Genomic DNA, 24,231 nt, shown 5'->3' with positions numbered 1-24,231 from the left:
CATTTCTCGATGAATGTGCATTCATTTAGTGCAATTGAGCTTCTCATAGCAGTAAAACACGTTTGCTTATTCGTTTTTTTTTTTTTTTTTTTTTTTTTTTTTTTTTTTTTTTTAAATTTATCGAAGCGAAATGTAAAAATCCAATTTGCGTTTTTCTTCTTGAACTTAACTAATGGAAGTTCGAAAGAACTTTTAAACTTATAATTATATCTTAATGAATGTGCTTTCAATTAGTGCAATTGAGCCTTCCACAGCAGTAAAACACGTTGATATATGCTTTTTTTTTTTTTTTTTTTTTATCGAAACGAAGTGTAAAAATGCTTTATGCGTTATTCTTGTTGAACCTAGCTAAAGGAATTTCGAAAGAACTATTAAACTTAGAATTTTATTTCTTGATGAATGTGCGTTCATTTAGTGCAATTGAGCCTCTTATCGCAGTAAAACACGTTTCCTTATTTGTTTTTTTCATCGAAGCGAAATGTAAAAATCCAATTTGCTTTTTTCTTGTTGAACCCAAGTATTGGAATTTTGAAAGAACTATGAAAATAAGAATTTTTTTTCTTGATGAATGTGCCTTTCTTCAATTAGTGCAATTGAACCTCCCACAGCAGTAAAACACATTTCTATATATATATATATATATATATATATATATATATATATATATATATATATATATATATATATATATATATATATATATTTTTTTTTTTTTTTATCGAAGCGAAATGTAAAAATCCATTATGTGTTTTTCTCGTTGAACATAACTAATGGAATTTCGAAAGAACTATTAATCTTAGAATTTTGTTTCTTGATTATTATGCGATCATTTAGTGCAATTGAGCCTCTTATAGCAGTAAAACACATTTCCTTATTCGTTTTTTTCTTTAATCTAAGTGAAATGTAAAAATCCAATTTGCGTTTTTCTTCTTGAACCTAAGTAATGGAATTTCGAAAGAACTATTAAACTTAGAATTTTTTTTCTTAATGTATGTGCGTTAATTTAGTGCAATTGAGCCTCTCATAGCAGTAAAACACGTTTCCTTATTCATTTTTTTATCGAAGCAAATAGAAAAATCCATTATGCGTTATTCTTGTTGAACATAAGTAATGGAATTTTGAAAGAACTATTAAACTTAGAATTTTATTTCTCGATGAATATGCTTTCATTTAGTGCAATTGAGCCTCTCATAGCAGTAAAACACGTTTCCTTCTTCATTTTTTTTTTATCGAAGCGAATAGAAAAATCCATTATGCGTTATTCTTGTTGAACATAACTAATGGAATTTTGAAAGAACTATTAAACTTAGAATTTTATTTCTTGATGAATTTGCTTTCAATTAGTGCAATTGAGCCTTTCACAGCAGTAAAACACATCATTTGGCGTAAAGTCATTTGGCTTTAATTTTTTGTTTATTTATAATTTTTAAATGGCAAGTATGCGTAAAAAACAACAAAATTATGAAAAATACACATTTGAGTGCTAAAAAAGTTTCTGCAGAATTGAATGAAACATTGTACGTTTAATTTTCACCAAAATTTGTTCGCCAAGTTCTCTGATTAGCTGGATTAAACAGGACCTCTTCCCGCAGAAATTTTCTGCTTTGTGCGAAAAACAGAGAGCTTACGCTTTCCGTCGTAAAATAAATGACAAATAAGCTCGAAACGATTTGGAACAACGTCTTACATATAGATGAAACAAAATTCAACATTTTGGGTTAAATTTTTAATTGTAAATAGAAGAAAAATTTAGGAATTTAATCTGAAGAACTTATATTTGGATCAGTTAATCAGGTCGGTGAAGATGTTCTTGTGTGAGGGTGCACATCAACATTAGGACTTGGAAGTTCGAATTTTTTGAAGAAAAAATGAATCATGCTGTTCATTTGAATATCTAAAAAAAGAATTTTAAACTATTAGCCCGAAATTTAGTAATCGGAAACAACTTTGTTTTTTTATCAAGATAACTATAAGAAGCAAACGTTTGTGTTTGGTGCCTCAAAAATTGTCTTTAATCTTAAATTTCTCTTCAAACTTAATGGAACATGTTTGGAGATATCTAGTGGACTAGATTACGGAAATACACCATTGAAACGAAAAGCGAACTAAATACAGTAAGACTCGAAGTGCGGCTGAACACTACGGGTCATTCCATGTCAAGTGATTCAAAGTTTTTTCCCTCACCTTTTTGTATTTCTTTGAAATTTGGCTTATCAATTGTACCCTTTGAGGTAATCAAAAGTCAAAATTTTTAGATTTTTATCTGTTATTTTTTTTTTTGTGACACTTTGATTTTTCGAAAAACCCTCTTTTTTTCACGGATTGAACATAAAATGGACTTTAACTCAGCACCAAATATAGATACAAAGATTTGGTAAAAAAGCATTTTAAAGAACATTAGTTGCTGTTTAATAGGATATGCAGCATGACTAAATTCAAAAAAATTTTAATTTTCAAAAAATGAAGTTTAAATTTCTTAGAAAAGATATAATTAATTTTTTTAAAAAAATTCTCAAAAATTAGTGTGTATTTATCTTTATTTGTGCAAAATTTCAAGTTGAGATCTCAATGGGATCATATTTTTATGAATTTTTAAATAAAATTTGACTTGTGAAATAATGACATTTTTCAGATTCTAACTAGTTAAATATGGGGTTCTCTTATTGGGGATGATCTAGTAAGTAGTAATTGATCATGAATATGCTTGAAATGAGCTGACATGAATTTGTAGATTAGTACCAAACCCCCTCCGCCACACAACTACTTTTTATCTTTTTTTTCAAAACTGTATTCAAAAAAAAAAAAAAAAAAGCTGGCATGTAAGAGTTGTAATTATAATAAACTGGGACGAAAATTGCTAAACATCAGTGGTGACTAAGGCTTATGAATGGGGGGGGGTCATAAAAACTAAAAGTCTGAAAAACTTTAACAGACAAATAGAAAAACTCATTTGCAGCTTTTTTTCTCTTTCGGAAAGTGAAATGGTAGGGGCGAGGGGGAGGGGGCAATCTGGAATGAAGCTTAACAACAAGGAACGTAATGCTCAAACTAGCAAAAATTTGTTTGATCTATAACTGCTTCTAATATATGTATAAATATATCTCCTTTACAACTGAAGTTAAAAAAAAAAAAAAAAAAAAAACTAGCATTAAAGAAAAGGAAAAAAACAGCTGCACTCCAAATGTTGTAGAAAGACAGTTTTATGCGGACAGACATATGATCTGATACTTAGATTTATTTTTAGTTCAGTGTAAAAAAGAAAGGAACAACACGGAGGGAAACACTCCTATTTTGCTATGATCTTGGGGCAACTATTTCTTTCCTCCCTCCAAAATATAAAGTTGGTGCAAGGGTAGGGGATGAAATGAATCATAACTCCTTATCATATTGTGAATTAATCATGTACACTTTGTGAAGTTCGGATTGAAAAAGAAACACTTGGTCTGAAAAAAAAAAAAAGCATCAGGTGAGGCGTGATACTAGTATAGTGTTAATCGTAGGTGGTTTTCAGGAGTCAAAAGCAGAATTTTTCAGGAGTAATAACACGAGCGGTTTTTAGTATATAGTACTTCGTATACTATGTATTTGTAGTATATTTAGTACTATCAATGCTAAATATACTACAAAATAGCAACAGCACTATTAATTAGCAATACAGAAAATACGCTTAATAGCAGTTAACACAAAACCTAGGCTGCTTCGTTCTCTAACGGCAGTTACGATCAGTAAACGTAATGGGCATGTTTGAATGGAGTAACTGGTCAGTCGGTTCAAACACACCCCATGTCTTTGCAAAAAGCAATGGATGCTCTGTATAATACAAGATTTTTGATAGGCTCTTTTGATATGGCCGCCTAACAACATGGAATTAAAATTAGCGATTGTTGAAGTTTTATTTTGAGATTGATGAAGCACTTTTACTAGTAAAAATTATTTTCAGGAGGAGCGGGAGAAAATCAGGAGATTAAAACAAAAATTCAGGATTTTTAAGGGCCCTTAGAAGAAAAAATAATATTTCAGGAGTTTTTCAGGATTTTCAGCAGGAGTACAAACCCTGAAACCCAGACATTTTACCAACAAGCGTTCGAAATTTGTTTAGGTGAATATATGTGTATACTTGGGCAGAGGTTCTCAAACTGGGTGCCATAAGAGTGTGTTGCGACGTATCTAGGCTTTGTGGCAATTCCCTCCAGGGTTGGAAGGCTTATAAAAGAAACATATTTCCAATACAGCAACAAAGTTGATTTTAATGGAGAAAGAAACTGCACAAGTTATGTTTTCCAAATGTTCGATATGTGAATCTTTCGTAACATGGCAGATATCAAGTCTTACTTTTAATTCTTCTGCCGTTCGCTATAACATGCCATTATCAATGGTCGTTCATTTTCCAACAAGATAGAGCGTCGTTGGATTGGACGAGGTTCTGATGACGAAAATCAGCTTCCTCCGTGGCCATCGTGCTTTCTGGACCTAACTCCAAGCGATTTTTTAATGCTGTCTTCTTTTTGTTTATACTATTAGGAAAAAAAACATTTTTTCCTACCAAAATAAGTTTTTTCTTCTATTGTTTTCTTTTGAATAAGGATACAAACATGAGCTTGAAATTCTGTCTGTCGTAATGAATTGCAATGTTTAAGCTCAGGTTGTGTAAAATTTTATCATACTGGAAGTCTGAAATTTTAGGAACTCAAAGTACTTTTAGTTGCCAATAGGTTCTAGTATTTTTGTGAGTTTGAGTTCATTAACTTTTGTCACAGGCAAAGGCTTGACAAAACGCAGTGAAACTTCAGTCAAGTAAAAACCATGCAAAGCAATAAGCAATTGTAATTACTTGAGGGGAAAAAAGTATAAAAAATGAATAAGAAATAATCAGTTTAAGAGATTCAAAATGTATTTTCTTTTATTTTTGCTGATTGGCAATGAAAAGTTGTTTGTACAAGAACTGATCAAAAAATATACAAAATATATAAAGCTTACATAAAAATTAGCAAATATACACATACATGAGTCACCTAAACCACAAAAATTTTAATACTGAGAATAATTTTTATTCATACATTTATAACTTAATGCAGAAAACTTGAAAGTTGTGACATTAACAGAAAGATTGTTAAATATAATCTCAGAAAAACAATAAATGAATATCATGGAATTAAAGTTGATATTCAAAGTTTAAGAGCACAAGTACAGAAAGAACGAATTATAGTTTGTTCATACTTTTATAACCCATAAAAATGTGAAAGTATTTCAGCAAAAGTAGAATTTACGAACAAGAAAATTTAAAGACAATATTTATCTATGTAAATGAATATGAAGCTTTGGTGCACAAAAACACCATTGGTATAGTATTAAATATAAAATTTCAATTTTTACATAGGCACAAATTTGTGTAAAACAGCTTAAAGACATAGCATTTTATTAAAAATTTTATATCACATTTTTTCAAAAAGAGGCAGAAAACTAAGTTGCTGTTATTTCAACATTTAAGTGTTTAGGATAAAATTTTTATAACAATTAAAAGTAGATAAAAATTCAATGCAAATTCACGACATTTCAACCATTTTTTAATATGAAAAATAAATGTACTCATTTATAGTTTGTAAAATCTAAGACTTCCAAAGGTGATGTTAATATATAACAATTTTCCGAGCACATATGGCAAATGTTCCAATAGACATGTCTCAGGCTTCTTAAGAGCACAAGTGCATTGAAAGGAAAAGTGTTCATAAAATCTTTTATCTTTTTTAAAATTAAATACGCCATCCCTTTGTACATATTCAACAATGTTAAATTTAACGAGTTACTAACTATGTAAAAATTTGAACAACCCACCTGGGTAAACATTCAATTTTGGCATATACAAAAGAAAATATATGAAAACTTGGTCTTAAAATTTTTGATTTTTACCTTATACCGTATTGGACAGGGCATCAATCTCACATTTTATAGTTAACGAGCCCCAATTTAACGAGAACCCAAACGTAACAGGGAAACCTGATGCACCTGGTTCGTACAAAGTTAAGTCTATGAGGACATAACCGGCTTTTAACGAGCCAACACTCTGAGCTAACATTTTTGTGAGTCATTAAATTTCCATTGAGGTCCACTTCACCAGACTAGCTTCGCTTTTTTTAGAATTCTTTTTTTTTTTAATATTCTGAAATCAGCCGAAAATTAGTGATGTCACAAATCCTGTAAACCAGTTAAGACGACCTTCCCTCATATTTTGTGGAGTGCACTGCTCGGGGGGTTATTGTGGCAGAAATTCAATATTAAGTAGCTAAATACTTTGTGCGGACTATTGTGTGCCTTTTTTCTTCTTTGATACGCATTAATCAAATTTATTTCGCACATCATCTTTAAGAGATTAATAAAGCTTTTAATATTTAATTGAAAAAGCTATAAAATTGATCTTAAGAGTGCTGATTATTAATGAAGAAATAATATTTTTATTTCCTAAAATAAATTATTCACAAAACTGCATATTTTGTAAGTTGAGTCAATTTTAGAACAGTTTACAGATTTCATTGGCTAAGCACATTTTGCATTAGACCCATTCTGTGAGGATCATAGAGCTACAATTTAACAAGAGCGCTTGCAAGGGTTATGCTTTGGTTGTACAGATGAAAATGGTTTTGAACACTACTGCTCAGGGAGCCCAACAATCTAAAGTGCACAAAACTTAGTAAAAACATGTACTTCAGCTTTACTATGATTTGGCAAGAAAGGTGACAAATACAAAACAAACCTCATATTTGATGAGTATTTTATCCTCACGTTGATAGACAGTTTCTGCCTTGTGGCTAGAAGAAGTACACACTCTAGTTAGATACCAGCTCCATGGTGAAAATTATACTAAAAATGTTTTGCACGTTAGATACTTTTTGCTCGTTGGGGTCTGCAGTCAGTCTCAATGCCAGCAGTACTTAGGTGATGGCGTGCTGGCTTGAATTGACAACACAGAAAAGCTAAGCTACCCAAACAAGCTTCACACTTCAAAATAATTTTGTTTTAAAAGTAAATATATTTTCAACAGTAATAAGTATACAAATTTCATGTTGACTTCTCATCTATGCCACCAAAAGCCATTGAAAAGGCAATATTTTGGTCAGAACAAATAAGCTCTTATTGATTTAAGCTTCAGGCTTTCATTACAAAATATATCATTTATCAAGCATCAGCAAATGAATTACTTATCCAAACTACAACAATAATGTCTAAGAAAAGTCCAACAAATGGTAACTCTTTAAAGATAAAATGTTTCATTAGGTCTTGGTGACAGCCGATTGGTAATTTCACAGTACCTTTAAGATTAAATTACAATTTTTCTTGAATTTTTTTTCTCATAATAAAATGCAATTCAAGGTCTAACAATTTCAACAAGAATATTTGAAATTTATTATTATTTTTAAAAGTTGAATTTCATTCTTTAACACAGTACCCTAAATACATACACATTCATACATACATGTTTTTACATATAGTTTTAAAGAAAATATTGCTTCAAATTCATCAATGCAATCACAAATCCCCAACATTTATACATGTATCAAAAATATACATCTAACACAGATGTAAGGCAAAATACACATTCTGATTATAAATTCTCTTATGTAACAAAGATAACTATGAGTTCATTAAATATTTAAGTGTTTGCAATGAAATTAGTTTTTCCAATTTGAATGACAGTTGTTTCAGAGTCTATGATATACAGGACTGGAAAAATTTCACAACAGCATTCCTACAAAACAAAATAAAATAAAAATTATTGAAAAAGTTAATCCACAAATTTTCATGCTTTGTTTAGTATAGAAAAGGCACTCCCCTTCCTCCCCCCCCCCCCCCAAAAAACCCCCCTGTACTTTCAAAAATTATATCACATTTATTTAAATTTTGGCAAAGATTATTAAAACACAATCATACAAAGGAAACACAGCCTTTTAATACCCCTCTCCAGATACAAGATTTAATGAGTCAACATTAAGGCAAAAAGGTTCTTTTGGTTCAACAGTCCTCCAGCATTTATTTACCACTAAAAGTGGTAGTTACACAGTTTAAGATTTCTTATTCAAGGATTGTTGAAGCATTGCTAAATTACATACAATATACAGTCTACTCGCGCTACAACGAGATTCGACTTAAGCGAAACGGCTATGACGCGAGTTTTTCACAAGTAGCGACTTTCTCACCCGCAACACGAAAGTTTTCATTAAGGAATCGCTGGGCATAAGTATCGTCTTCGATACTGGCTAATAAATATTGGTTTCATGAATGCACTTCATCTCTTTAGCATCACTGAAGTGCGGAAGTTCCCACACCGTATTAGTCCAATCATTTCTTTGTTAGGGTATACAAATATCCAGTCCGGTTTTATATTCTAAATGTGAAAGTTAATTTAACATAGTAGTATCTAAGCATGCTGTTTCAGCTTAAGGAAGATATTGTTAGAAGTGAAGATACTTGATATGCAGGGGAACATTGATATTAATCGGATGAGCTTCACATCACCAACCATCATCAACTTCCGATTTTTAGTTATAAGAATTATTACTTGTATCCACTGTAGAACAGCGTAATAGTGTTGCATTTCGTTATCATTATTATTGTGTACTGCACATACAGTATTGCACTCTGTCTCACTCTCCCATTGATCATTGAGTTTGTGCATCATAACAGTCATTTATATTGAAAAGCTACTTTTCTTTATTCAGTAGAAAAATTCAGTTTTTTTCATTTAAAACGTTGATACATACTTAAGAAATGGTTAAAGCTGTCTGAAGGGTGTTTGCAAGTGTCTAAAATAATTGCTTATGTTTATAAAAAGGTCAATAAGTACCCTTTTTCACAATGCGAAATTTCGACTTAAGCGAGGGGTCTTGGAATGCATCGAGTAAGTTGGGACTTGACTGTACCAGACAGCCCGGTTGTTTCATCCAGAGACTGCAGTTTTGTTCTCATTAGAACTCAACAATCTGGAGTAGTGAATAACCAAGCTGGAGGCGGATGTCGTCGCACTGAAGATGAGAGTGCCGACGAACAGGAAGACGAAGTGAATTTATTTCACCAATGAGTGTCCACAGCATGGTGCAGTTCGACTCATGAATTGAAGGCAAAGCTCGCGCATTTAGCAGTAAGTTTCCGTCTTCAAGCCAGGGCTAAAGCAGAATCAACATGCAATATACCAGACAGCTCGGTTACCACGTCCAGAGACTGCCGTTTGGTTCTTATAACACCTCCTCAGTCTGGAATAGTGAATTACCAAGCTGGAGGCAGATGTGGTTGCATTGAAGATGAGAGTGCCCACAAATAGGAAGACAAAGTGAATTTATCTCACCAATGAGTGTCCACAGCATGGTGCAGTTCGACTCATGAATTGAAGGCAAAGCTTGGGCATTTAGCAGTAAGTTGCTGTCCTTAAGCCGGGGTTAAGGCAGAACCAACTTGCAATATACCAGACAGCTCAGTTACCACGTCCAGAGACTGCCATTTGGTTCTTATAACACCTCCTCAGTCTGGAATAGTGAATTACCAAGCTGGAGGCAAATATCGTTGCATTGAAGATGAGAGTGCTGACAAACAGGAAGACAAAGTGAATTTATCTCACCAATGAGTATCCATTACCATCACCATTACCCCCGAGGGTCCCCTGTTCCTGTCACTGACATGACATACCAGATGGGAGTCCCTCGGGATAACCAATGAGTATCCACAGCATGGTGCAGTTTGACTCATGAATTGAAGGCAAAGCTTGGGCATTTAGCAGTAAGTTGCCATTCTTAAGCCGACGTTAAGGCAGCACCAACATGCAATATACCAGACAGCTCAGTTACCACCTCCAGAGACTGCCGTTTGGTTCTTAAAAACAACTCCTCAGTCTGGAATAGTGAATAACCAAGATGGAGGCAGATGTCACCGATGTGAGGTTGAGAGTGCCAACAAACCGGTGGAGTTCTAATAAAAACGAAACTGCAGTCTCGGGATGTGATAACTGGGCTGTCTGGTACATTGCCTGTAGATCTGTCTTAACCTTGGCTTAGGAATGTTAACTTACTGCTAAATACATAGGTAAATTATTCTTTTCATTTTTTATGCTGGACATCTTCAATATTTCCTATATAAGTGTAGTATCAAAGAGAGTTGGAAAAAAATCAACATGATTTTAGATGTTTTAAATGAGAAACAATGAATGTACCAGAGAAAACAATTATGGTGTAATACTTCGGTGGAGGAAAGGTGATGCTAAGTACAGAGTTTTGAGAAATAAAAGGGATCTCTCTACTACGAAGTATTCTACATTTTGCTATACATAAAAGAAATAACATGTTACACATAAAGCCAAAATGTTTTCAGTTCTAATTCACATCATTGTAAATTTTCACTTGGTATCTGTTAATAAGGGAAAATGCAAATATGGGGAGAAAAAGGAAACAAACCTCATAGGCGGATCCAGGGAGGGGGCCATGGGGGCCATGGCCTCCGAGAAAATTTCAAGAATAGTTAAAATCCCCTTTTTTGAGAAAAAATTCAACAAATTTCCCTTATAATGCATACAAAGTATAACAATAAGGAAAGTTTCAAAAATAGTTAAAAGCCTTTTTTAAAGCTAAATATTTAAAAAAATCCTTATTATTCCTCGAAGTCTAACATGAATATAAAAACAATGCTGAGGAGTCATAAACCTAAACCCACACTGAGGAAGTTTCAAGTAGATTTTTAAAACCCTCTTTTCTAGCTTAAATTGAAAAAAAAAAAAAATTGAATCAATTTTTTTCGTTCTAAGTGGACCTCCGAAACTCTTCAAACTTAAAACCCGAACCTTACCAAAGATAGTCTAAAATGTGTTTTAAAATCTATAAATTAGAAAAGATTCCTGCAATGGTCCTTTTAATCTCTCCACCCCTTCACTTGTGAAAATCGTCTAAAACAGCCTTTTTAAAGCTACAATTTCTAACAATTTCCAGGGGAGTGCTCCAACCTTCTTCTCCTCAACCATTACCAAAGAAAATTCGAATGCATCTTTAAGACTGTAATAGTAAATTAGAAAAATTTCTTGGTGTGGTCCCTCTAATCTCTCCTCCGCGTATCATCACGAAAATATCGCATTAAACTCTTTTTCCTCTAAAATTGCAAAAAAAAAAAAAAAAATTGTCGGAGAACCCTCGAACCTTTTTCTTCTTAACATTATTGGAGATAATGTTTGCGATTTTAAAGTTTCGATTTCAAAAAATGTACGGGGGGGGGGGGGGGGGGGGGGGGACGGAGTCGCACCCAACGCATTATTATTACGAACGACAGTTAAAATGAATTTCTAAGATTACAAATCCGAAAAATTTCCTTGGATGGGCCCCCAAATCTCTCCTCCCTCTAACATCATCAAAGATAGTATAAAACTGCATTCTTCGAGCTACAATTTCCAAAAATAGACAGAGGAGCGCCACCAAATCTCTTCTTACCTAACATTACCAAAGATTGTCTAAAATGTGTTTTTAAGACCATAAATTCCAAAATTTTCCGGGAGAGAAACTCCTGGAACCCTTTACTTCGGAGTTAATATTATATTTACGGTTGGTTCATATCGGCTTCCTCTTAAATCAGAAGTCCTATACAGTCGCCTCAGAACAAACAGTAGTGATTACAGGAATACCACTTTGAGGCCATGATATATGCATACGTTTGTTAAGAAAAGAGGAAAATTATTGGGACGGTTACAGCCTTTATGTTAAACTTGTGTTGCCTAGTAAAGATTCCTTAAAAAATGCTTCGGTTACAGGTAGGCTATATTGATATTTGTAATATTCAAAAATTTCCAAAGCATCATATTTTTCCAAATGGCCCATTCATTCACGAATTTTATCAATGAAAAACAAAGAAAATCGAGAAGCATTTCGAATTTTGTGGAAACTTCTCTTTTGAGATTTATAAATAGCCACGGCCAACAGCAGGAGTCAGGCTCGTTTTAGTTGTTGCTTTGGAAAGTGCGTTTTAGCCTTGCGCTGTGTTTTTTTGCGTATTTTGATGTAAATACGTGGTTGACCGTTGAGTTTAAGGTGTTAATCGATATTTGCCTAATTGTTATGGTTAATTTAGCAGTGGTAACTATGCTTCTTGTACATAGCTGTAAATAAATCTCTTGTGTTTTCTCAAGAAGTGTGTCGTCATTAAAAGATAGTTTGAAGTTGTATCACAAACTCTTAACAACGAAAAATAGGGGGACATATACTTCAGTCGAATGTTAGGGGGTTGTTTGTACATTACAAGAAACTATTTATAGGTTACGTTACTACAATAATTTTAGATGAGGAATAATGGAATAAATGCAGAATTAGGCAGATTACGACAAATTAGTTATAAAAATAATTACTAATTACAGAATTTGTAACAGTACTAATAAAAAATTTTCACCAAAAATATAAAATAAACAATGGAGAGCATTTCTTTGAATGAAAAATTAAAGGGGGGAGCGCCTATAAACCACCCCCTTGAACATGGCCCTGATATAGGTGTCATTATCATTTAAAGATAGCTCTGTAAAAAAGATGGTTTAGGTAAGCTCTATGTTCTAACATTTTTCTCCCAAGCAGAAGCCTATATGCAAAAGAGGTTATTTTGACTACAACTTCTATTTGTCATGTGGAACGTTACTAACACCTTTAGTTATGAATTTCACCTTTTCTCTTTTTTTATGTGCAATTTTGGCGTTTCCATTCATATAAAGTAAAATGAAGCATTTGTGTTGATTAAACTTCCATTCAATCCTGGAGAGAAAACTGAGCTTGTCAAAAGGGCAATCCATAAATGATGTCACATTTTAAGGGGGTAGGGTTAAAACACACACACACACACACACACACACACACACACACACACACACACAACAACAGCAAAAACAAACAAACAATACAAACATTTCTTTTTTTTCTAATAAGAGAGATAGCTTACCTTGCATAAGGAATGTATGATAAAGAATACCATGTCATTGATAGAAATTGTAATATACAAAATAAAATTACAAGGCCTATTTTTTCCACTGCAAGAAAAAATACCACAATCAAAAAACATACCATGTGAAATCAACACATTATAACATGCTATATTTCCACAATGCTTAAAAAATACTATTAGTATTGGTACACAAAAAAAGTTGGATAAGCAAATGTAATTTGCACCAAACTTTACATAGGAAAGTTGAGAATTTCGGATAATGAAGGTATATCAAAATTAGCAGAGATAGTAGCCCAGTTAACCTTTCCTTCAGTTTGCACAACTGATTAAAAAAATCCGAAATAGTGAGCAATGTAACTAAAATTAGATTAATCATAAAACTTAAATCAGCACTGACAAAGGATGAAAAATAACACGCTAAACTTAAATAGAAATTGTGGTTGACTTCAGTATGTTTTCTTTCTTTCTTTTTTGATAAAAAGTAAGAAAAATTATCAAAATTCTTTCAGGTTTTTATTTTTTGTAGTGCTGTCTAGAGGCACGATACATAATGTTTGCTTTAAATACTTGTCTTAATAAAGAAGACTTTTTTTTTTAAATCATACTTTTAGTGGAGTTAACATTTTCCTCAGAAAGTCAAAAAGGTAGAGCTGCTTTACTAAATATTTTTAAAAACCTCAAACTCAGCATAAATCAACCTTAATGAAAATTGCACAATGGAAGTTAAAAAAACTAAATAATAATGAAAAGCAACTTACCCAAAATGCAGCACAAAGTGTTAATGCAAGAAATCCCTGTAAGATAAATGAACAGGTTACAGTAAAACATAATTAATAATCAAAAAACTAATTTGCTGGTTCTGGACCAGCAACTAGTACTTCAAGCAAAGGAGCTTTTCGAGGGTTGCCCTAGTATTAGAAGAAAGAAGCTCAAGTCTTAAGAGGAAAAGTATTTGGAAGGCAATATATCTTCTTACTGGTCACTGCATCTTGCTACAATGGGTGCCAACAATGACCCTACATGTAGGGATTGCCTTCTGAATGATGAACTGTTACTCATATCTTATGTGATTGTAAAGAGTTTTTTGCTTATAGGTTTGATCTCCTTGGTTATCAGTTGCTCGAACCTTGGGAATTCAAGACAATCCCACTAGGTGCTTGCTGACTTTTATTTCAGCTACTGGTCTGTTTTAAGACCAGTGATGGTCACAGTGCCTTAGTTTGGTTATGCACCCCTTTTTCTTATTTCATTTCGAGGGGGGAGGATTTTCAACCCTGGCCCAAGGTGTCAAAAAACCTTGAAATGGCTCTGGATTTAAAGAACCATTGTATTATTTAGCTTCATTTGATGCAAAGCAGTGAGCAAAGAAGCTGTTCAAGACTTCATGAATTTTTAAACATAAGACCAAACAACTACAGGCCGAAAAAAAGAGACCTATTTATTTTCTAAATAAAAAGAGATGATGTATTCAAACACAAGGCCAGACATATTGAAAAAATATCTAGAAAAATGTTGAGTGTGAGGCTGGATTAACAAATAAACTAGACACCACGCCGTTTCCAGGGTATTTAAAGCTAACTCGGAATAAGATATTTAAAAAAAAAGAAAAAAGCTTAACCCCCTTGCAGTTGGACAGTCCCAGAATTACATGTTAAATGGACGAGATATCTCGTCATAAACTGCAAGGCTGTTAAGGAGTTGGGAGAGAGAAAAAAAAATTAAGTTGTTTTGGAAGAGTTGAAGCTAAAATGTTTCACGGATGTTAAATAGAAAAAGGGAAATTAAGGAGTTCTTTAGGATTTTTCAATGAATATACACTTTTTTCTCAACACAATAGCTATGTTCAAAACTTTCAATTTACAACCAAAACTACATCCATTTTGATGAATTTTCAAACAAATTTTATAGGACACCTGTACACAGGTGATGTATTGACACCTGTATACAGATGATGTATTGACACCTGTATACAGGTGATGTATTGACACCTGTATACAGGTGATGTATTGACACCTGTACACAGGTGTCAATTCATCTTCTCAAGGTTCATTTTTGGTCAGTGTGTTATTTTTGGAATTTCGTGAAAGCAAAAAATGAATTTTATGGGGGGAAAATGCAATTTAAGTAGCTTTTTTGACAAATCGTATGTTATTTTTCAAAAACTTTTTTCAAAACACACTGAAATAACAAAGAGAACAAAGCACTTTTTCTTTTAGAAAAATTCAAACACTTGCATGCCATGCGCTTTTTGTTTATTGGCTGCTAAGTTTTCGCTGCCTAATTTGAAGGTATAAAACTGACAAGAAACATGATTATTCCAACAACAAGAAAGAAAAGTGGCTAAAAAAATTAAAATTATATTTATCATCTTTACTAATAATAAAGCTGAAAGTCTCTCTGTCTGGATCTCTGTGATGCGCATAGTGCTTAGACCATTCAGCTGATTTTCATAAAATTTAGCACAGAATTAGTTTGTAGCATGGCGGTGTGCACTTCGAAGCGATTTTTTAAAAATTCGATTTTGTTCTTTTTCCCGAGCAAAATTCTCATATGATGGGCGAGTAAATTACCAAGTTATCATAACGTAGAACCGAAACATGGGCAAGCCAATTGGTGAGAAATTCATCATCCATTATTTGTAAATATACAGGCGAACCAAAAAAAACCGTTTGATTTGTTGGGGATTTTTGTGAAAGGCAAGATTTTAGAGGTTTGAACTATGTGAAGGGTCTGCTTTTAGGGATTGGAAATGATGGAATTGTAAGTACACATTACTAAGAATTAAATAAATTAATAACTCACCAAAACGGCTATAGTTGCAAAAAATCTTGTAGGAGCAAACATTTTCTGGCATTGGTTACATGGACCCATAAGAAACATTGTGCTAAAACAGACAAATAAAGATATTGCATAACAATAATCTCATACAGTATTTTGCTTGGTCAGAAATGGTATTCAAACCCAGTCAAGGAAAAAAAAGCAATAGGGCGATTCTAGAAAAAATGTACTGTGCAGAATATTAAGTTTTTTTTTATTTTTTCAGGCTAACCAAAGCCTTCAAAAAACAATGCTGTTGGGGGAATAATACATGCATTAATATACTGTCTAACCACGGAATGTATGGAAAGGCAAACATCCGGTTTACACGCGGAAATGGAAGCATCTATTAGTTTTCAGGGATGTCAGATTTTGCAGATGTATGTTAGCCTCTGAATTAAGCAGAGTCTCATTCAAATGAGCGGAATACGCGCATAAAATTTTTATTTTTCCCCTCATTCAGATGGAGCCGCCTTAACTGGATGTTTGCCAATTCCATACAATCCGTGGTCAAACAGTACTATCAAAGCATAACAGTTAATCCCATACTTAATTAATAGTTACTCGAATAAAATAAAAAACTTAGCGTTATGCACGAGACATTTTTCCGAGAATCGCCTTACAGCTCTCTTTATCAGACCTTAAATTGTTTTAAGAGACAAAATAGTACATTTGTTTAACAGCTATAATTCAAATGCACAGGACGAAATCATCTGAGCCTTTTTCATCACCTGTACGTTTTTTAACTTGGTCACTTATTGGATCTGTTGTTCTCCACAGTAAAATGGTTTTTAAGAAGCTGTTGAATTAAAATTAATTTTTAGTAAATTACAGCAAAGTAACATGAATGTATGCCAATTTCACTTATTGCTTATTGTGTGATCAAGACCGGGGGGGGGGGGGGGGACATTAATTTTTTAGCTGCAAGTTCTGTGCACTACAAATACAGTGTGGGAAATAGAAATTTGGGCAAACTTACTCCACGTGATGAATGACTATCTATAAATGTCAGGACCGGATTTGGAAGTGTAGAGGCCCCGGGGCAACGAAGGAGTGGAGGTCCCTAATCAAGGTTCAAAAAGGTCATCATATTTTCGAAAATATCCAATACCCCGGATATATATCCAAATATTTTGATATATATATATATATATATATATATGTATATATCCGATCTTTTCAACCCGTGAAAGTTAGGATATTTTGTAAAAAATTTACTGTGGGGGGGGGGGGGGGGGGGGCTTTGTTGTGGAGGCCCCGTGGTTGTACCCTTGCCTGCCCTTCCCTAAATCCGGCCCTGATCAATACATATACATTGTCAGGTACCTTCAAACAGTATATAGTATGCCAATCGAATGAACATAAGATTCAAAACAACTTCTGTGGTCACTATTTTCAATTTAAATCTTATGCTTTGAGAAACAGCAGAGAAACATTAAAGTTATTTCAATGTTTGAGAAATCATAACTACAACTATTTCAAAGAAAGGCAAACATATTCATCCACGCTTAGTAACAAATTTTATAAAATATAAAGGTATTATCCGAGTCCCAATCTGGAAATATTTTTCTCAAAGTTAATTAAATTTAAAACAGTTTAAAATACATAATTACAACATAAATTTAAAATGTAGATCAATATTTCAGTCAAGAGAATTTTTTCAAGGATATAAGCAAAAAGGCTGCCATTTTTTAGTTAGAGCATTTATTACAATCCATGTCCATTTGAACAAACTCCCATTACAGCGGCCCTTCCATTATAACGACTTATTGATGAAGTGCCGTTTGCTATTCCATAAATGTAATGTTATTTATTATTCTGTTAGAACATTGAAACAGAACTATTCATTCCAATAGAATGACCAAAATTAAGTTTCAATTTTTTTGTAATTCTCAAAACTTAATATACTATATTTGAAAACTAGAATTTGTCAATTTTATGTTTTAAAGGTAAAATATTTTGTTTGAAAATAGTTGAGTGGTAGTTATTTGGTGGTAAAAGGTTTAAAGACTTGATGAGAATTGTGCACAAATGAGAGACAAAATAATAAGTTTTTTTTTTTTTTTTTAAAGCCATAAGGTGGAAAGCTTATACACAATCTAAAAAGAGGAGAAATAATGTCATTGAAAAAAAATCTCTAACAAGACAACCTTGATCTTACATTAAACAAAAAAAGAAAAACTTCTCTCAATTATTTTCAGTGTACTTTCCAAATGTAAGATGGATTGAAACATAGTGTTTTAAAGAAATTAAAAGTCACACTTTTTCATGTTTTGTTACTTTCTTGGTTCTGTTCTAAAATGAAGCAAAATCTGTAAAAGTTATTTTAATTCCGTTAAATGTGACTAAACATTCTAGCACATTTATGTTATAGTGACCTCTAATTACAGAGTCCAATTTTGTTTGGATGGCAAGAGTTGTTATATAGAATGTTGACAGTACTAACAAAATACAAAAGTGATCTTTTTAAAACAAAATAGAAATGACTTACCTTGCTAATGCAGTTATGTTGCCTAAAGTATAAAATATGCCAAACAAAATAAAGCCTTTACCGGGAATGGCCATACACGCTGATCCCTATAATAAGTACAAATAAAGAGAAATAAATAGTATGAAATTTACATTCAAGAAAATTCTTTAAGATCAAAATCAGCTAGGCAAAAAGTTTTCCAAGATATAAGATCACAAGTATTCATTAACTGGTAACTGTTTGTATAATAAAGCTACACTGCAGACATACACAAATTTAAAGAAAAAAATGAGGCATAAAACTTTGCAATTCAACTTGGCTAATATGCGAAGCCCAAAATATTTATCCTGCATGATGTTTTTCCAGAGATTTTAAGTTTAAGATGCATCGTTGATTTAATCAGCAGTACAAAATAAAATGAGAAATGCAAAAGACTACATTTTGTAAGCAATTATTTGGGCAGACCTCTTTTTCTACTGGCCCTTTTGTACCTCCAAAGAGAGAGTTTTTTAAAAAACTTCTCATGTAAGAAGTTATCCTCAAAAAATATAATCTTCAAAATATCTTTCAGTTACTCAAATTTTGTTCTGATTGGTATGCAGGGCTAGAAGTGAAATAAAAAGAATATATATATATATATATATATATATATATATATATATATATATATATATATATATATATATATATATATAATAAAAAAGGGAAAAATATTGAAAAGACCACATCAAAAGCCCATAGATGCGCAACACAGCAAAGCTAAGTAAATATAAAAATCTCTATTTAATCAAGAAATCTCAGTACTCAAAAATATACTTTTTAATAATAACTTCCCTAAAAATCTGGTTGAAAACATTTGCTTAAGTATAAGTTCAGTGAGTATTTCGCTTCTTTTGAAACTGTTTAACTGTGTAAATGTATGATACAACCGTGACAAACCATTTTTTGTGGATCATCGGGGGGGGGATGAATTTTACACGTGGGAAACGGAGGACTGGCATGTTTCTGGAGTGATCTCTTCGGATATGGATTTGTTTTTCACTTTTACGTTGATAACTGGAAAGAATTCTATCATGTTGAACATCAGAATGTTTTTTTTAATAATGGATCTCAAGGTAAGATAATTTTGTTATCGGCAGGTACTGTCCCATGGATAGCTAATTATGGGAACTTGTTTTCGTAATTAATTGAGGCAAAACCCCATGCTTTTAGTTTTAGGTTTGAGCTCTTGTTTATTGTTTATAGTTTAGCATGTGGTGCATTTGCCCAATGTTACTCTATATTGCATGTACTGGAACTTAAACATTCTCTTTTTTAGTTCATAGTTAAAAAATTTTGGTCTTTTGACCATATTTCATGAATCCTAAAGGGCTGATGAGCTCTGGATTCATACTTTATCTTTTCCTATTTAATAGCTATTTGCAATTTTCCTTTTTATCATCATTATTTCTATATAATTTGTTTAATGTTTGGAATTTGGCTTGCTTTTTATACAGACACACACACACATATATATATACATATATATACATATATATATATATATATATATATATATATATATATATATATATATATATATATATATATATATATATATATACACACACAGTGGGAATGTGAAAAATAATATATTCTACACTCAACCAGTGCATAATTGCGGCTAAAGGATTAAATGTATTTTAAATATTTGGTGTTATGCATGTGTGTTCCACCTCCAGGCCTGCACGAAGTAAGTGTAAAATAACAAAATAACAACAAATTGAAAAAATTTGAACAAGATATGCAAAAACTTGAAAAAGTAGTACAAATGCAAAACTGAAATTTAAACACTACATTTAAACAGCAAAAATTAAATGGGTGAGCACTGCTTCGTGAAACAAATGCTGATTTCAAGAATTCAATTAGAATTTAAATTCAGATAGTTTTTCTTTCCACTTTACAAGTCTGTTTATTGAGATGCAATGCAAATTAATAATTTCATCAGAGATCAAGAGCATAAGAAAATGCTATTTTTATTTTAATTTTAATATGAGATTTTGAAAATAAATGTTGAATTCACGAATATTAGATTCATTCATTTAAAATTTAGTATTTCTACAAAAAGTTGAAATAATCAATAATAATTCAAGAATGACTAAAATTAAGCTCACAAAAATTCATGCATAAATATAATTAAATATGAAAGTGCACAATAGGAAGAAAAACAAGAAAATCCAATTGGGGGAAAAAAAAAGGAGTGCTCCGAGATTTCTGGAGATGCATTAAACTTTTAAATTTACATAAGTGAATCCTAACAGTTCATATGAATCATTTGAAATAATGTGATTTTGATTTTACAACAGACCTGTCACTTTTATTTTTTTTTCAGGGAGGGAAGGGGGGAGGGGCAAAGGGTATCTATACTCAATGTAAATTCTATCAAAAACAGCAGAAATCACGCCTACCTACATGTAAATACAAATTTCAAAAGCAGGGGGGAGGAGGCCAGTGGCGCAGCCAGAAAATTTTTCTGGGAGGGGTTTTCAAAATCGAAAATTGTTGCTTTCTTTTCCATTCATTTACAATGCGTAATTATTCAATATCAAAGAATTTCTACAGATTAGCAATTATTCCATCAAAGTAACTGCTTAAAAACAATTAATAATTCGTATTGATATCACTATGAAACGAAGAAAGTGGGAAAATGCACAGAATATTTATTATTAGCTTTACATTAATCTTATATCTTTTTTTTTTGTGTGTGTGTGTGTGTTTCGCGAGATCATTTAAAACCTCCTTGTCAAATACATTCATGTCTTTATGAATGTCAAATGCTAGCTAATAATGGTTTCGATCTTTCGATGAGAATTGGTTAAGAGCCTCAGAAAATCCGGTGCGGTAGGCTTCCTCTCTCTAAATGTCCCTAAAAAAGATTTGTGTAGTGGTGGAAGTGCTGAGGGACCATGATACTCTGTAGAGCTTTATTGACACCATTTTTGCTATCTTATACCAGTCGGGACGTGTGGTGCTCATCATGAAATACAACTTTTATATCTAAGAATTGAAAAGTAATTTCTCACTGCTTCCCGATGATTAAAAGCAGTAAGATATTTTGTTGAAACCTATTCTGCTTGGAAAAGCTCAAAGACTGTTTTTCCCCCTTGATTTTAAAGGGAGAAAATGAATGTGATTGTGTTCTGGGAGGGGTTTTAACCCCAAAACCCCTCCCGTGGCTGCGCCACTGGAGGAGGCTATTTACCTCCTAAATGATAGGCCTGTTTCATAGTACATGTTACTACATTGATAAGGTGTTTTTATGTTTCCCTAAAATATGGGTGGACACTTGAGTGCTGTAAATCAGCAATCAGCTTTGCACCATATTTTAATTATAACCAGCAAAAGTGCCCATGTTCAATACTTTTTACTTATTTTGAACAACCTCCTTACTTCTCAAATTTAATTATGTTCTGTTTGATTAACTTAGGCTTTGATTCATTTTGAAAAAGAGCAGGAGGTGATACAAGGGGAGGTTCAGAGGGGTCATGAAACCATCTTAATTGTCGACAATAGTAAGTGTCCACATTGTGTTAACCACTTTATGAATAAAATGTAAACAATTTCAGTATTATCTTTCCAACTCATTAATTATTTTTGAAAATAAATATTTGAAACTGCTTCTTTTCACTGCTTATGAAATTATTGTGTAACATATGCCTGATTAGATGTGCTTGTTATTCCTGGTAGATTTGGTGCTTTTTATAGCTGTAACAGAAATTTTTTGTACCCAAATCCCTATAAGTTTGTTCATGGGATCTTAACCAGGCTATCCGTTCCAATCAAGAGAAAATATATTATTCATCTCACATACTTTTGTTTATTTTTTTAAATCTGGATCACATTATCATGGAAAATAAAGAAAACTTATACAGTATACATGATTAAATCCACTAGAAAAACTAATAATAAAATCATAAATATGTAAATATTGAAAAATACTCCCACCACACATACTTAAAAAATAAAATTAGGATTAATATAAAAGAAATCAATAAAAACAAAAAATAATGTTTCCATGCCTTACCAAAATTGAAAAAGCAAAGCCTAAAATGAAGCAGATAATAAAACCTTTTATTCTAGTAGACCAACTTAAAGTGGATGCATCTACAACCTGCAAATGTAATATATTTAGCAAAATGAGACAAAATTCTTACTTAGATTTAGTGTAAAATATTCAAAAAATTTATGTAATGAATAAGTAAAATGAAAGAAATCAAAAACTTGTATTAATATAAAACCGGTGTTTCACTGGTGTCACCTATGCAAGTTTTTGGTTTTATCTCTCCTCCAACCAGGTAAAATTATCTCTGATAATGTATTTAAACAAACTTAACTTTTTGATTATACTTGAAACAATTTTTTATAGTACAGTGGAAAATAAAAATTATCTTTGCAGTAAATAAAAGTTTAAAATGGTTAGTTATTAGTATTCATTAAAATTGGAACAAGCAAATAATTTTGTGTTGAATTTGGCCCATAAACATACAAGTACATACTCCCACTTCCTCAATATTGTCTACAATTTTTAGTGAAAAACTTTTTTTTGTTTATTTTGATTATACGGTATACACTATGAAGAAACAAAATTTTAAGCATGAGATATAACGATAGTAATGACTACGATTGACAGGAGCATTTCCCCTCACAGTGCTGCCCTCACTGAGAGCAAAACTATAGTGCATATATAACTTCCAAAGCCATGAGGGCTAAATCGGTCAAGGCGGCAAACTCATAACCGGCGGGTCTCTGGTTCGATGCCAGCCGAATCAAAGATCCTCCATGTTTCAATTAGTGGTGACAGGGGAACAGTAAATATGTCGTGGTCAAAGTCCGTCAAGTTCCTATTCCAAATCAATAGCTCAAGGGAGCAGGGATTGTTCAATTTCTGGTATGGATCAGAAAACAGAGCTGCTTTCAGGGTCTTATCCAACTGGTTAAATCAAGTGTCGAGGGACCCTGGAATGTAGTGTAGTGGTGATAGAAAGCTAACATTACATAATGCCTACTGAAAATTGTGGCACTGGTGAGAAACTTAAAAAAAAAAAAAAAAAAATACAGGAGTTGAGTTCCCACTCAAATTAGTTCTGGAATATAGTTTGCATTTCGTAACATTGAACACACCAACCGGTTACACGAATCAAGCAATATGTCACATGAATCAAGCACCACTGATAAGGCATGACATGAAAAAATTGAATCTTATTCCTTCATTTGTAGACTGCAATATGTTCCAAATGAAAATGAAAACATAACTATAAGTACACTTAAAAAAGTACAATGAATTAAGTTGTTATTTTACCTGAGCCATAATTCCTTGCTCTTCGTCCACATCATCTCCACTTAGAGCTTTCTTCAATTTATCCATTTCTAAAATCTAAATCATTTGAAAAGGTTAAATCTCACATAAAGCAATAATTAAGGTTTTAAAAATGAAATAACGGAATGAATCGGTTGATTTGTTGAGCAAACATAACCCGTGAAAGTGAATGAATAATTTTAAAATGAAAAAACAAAAACAATATAATTCGCCTTCTTATAACTAACTAAATTCTCCCATTACAGCGAAAATCCGAAAATGTGTCTAAAAGAAAGTTATTGTTATTTCGAGTATAGTAAATAAATAAATGAGTTTATCCTTACCTTCCACAGGTAAACAAACTAAGAATAAACAAAATAAACAGAAATATTAATAAAATTTTAACGCTAAAAATAACTTTGACATGTTCATGTGAACGACATATTGCCGAATTTCAAATCAGAAGTAAAGTTTTGTCAAATACGTCACGTGTAAAAAAAAAAGGGAATGATATGTACTTTTTGTTCAATGAAATTTAAGGCTTAGAGATTTCGAATAAATGAAATAAATTTGCAGTGAAAATTTTGAAGACTATGAAAAAGTTTTTAAAATCGTTTTTTAAGTATTTATTTTGTTTATTTGTAACAGTTGCCAAAAAAAAAAAATA

The 24,231-nt window shown here is 32.2% G+C and overlaps 1 protein-coding gene across 1 annotated transcript; it reads right to left on the bottom strand.

The window, feature by feature from the left end:
• Window positions 1-4,882: 4,882 nt before the first annotated feature.
• On the bottom strand, window positions 4,883-24,043 carry LOC129226210 (vesicle transport protein SFT2B-like). The gene is made up of 8 exons (XM_054860813.1): window positions 23,909-24,043; window positions 23,568-23,642; window positions 22,293-22,379; window positions 18,251-18,336; window positions 15,745-15,826; window positions 13,697-13,736; window positions 12,940-13,027; window positions 4,883-7,741 (listed from the first exon to the last, which is right to left on the bottom strand). The coding sequence occupies exons 2-8, from the start codon at window positions 23,631-23,633 to the stop codon at window positions 7,702-7,704; spliced, it is 489 nt and encodes a 162-aa protein (XP_054716788.1). The 5' UTR covers window positions 23,634-23,642; window positions 23,909-24,043; the 3' UTR covers window positions 4,883-7,701.
• Between the last annotated feature and the right edge of the window lie 188 nt (window positions 24,044-24,231).

Source organism: Uloborus diversus, chromosome 1 (genome assembly GCF_026930045.1).
Source record: "Uloborus diversus isolate 005 chromosome 1, Udiv.v.3.1, whole genome shotgun sequence".
NCBI classification, from domain to species: domain Eukaryota; kingdom Metazoa; phylum Arthropoda; class Arachnida; order Araneae; family Uloboridae; genus Uloborus; species Uloborus diversus.
The sequence above is the reverse complement of the archived record's forward strand: the minus strand, read 5'-3'. Positions and strand labels throughout refer to the sequence as shown.

Coding starts and splice junctions, on each gene's coding strand:
- LOC129226210 (XM_054860813.1), bottom strand. CDS start 23,633: ATGGATAAATTGAAGAAAGCTCTAAGTGGAGATGATGTGGACGAAGAG. Junction 18,337..22,292: donor GCTTTGCTTTTTCAATTTTG/GTAAGGCATGGA, acceptor TACTTATTATAG/GGATCAGCGTGTATGGCCAT. Junction 13,737..15,744: donor TTGCAACTATAGCCGTTTTG/GTGAGTTATTAA, acceptor TTTATCTTACAG/GGATTTCTTGCATTAACACT.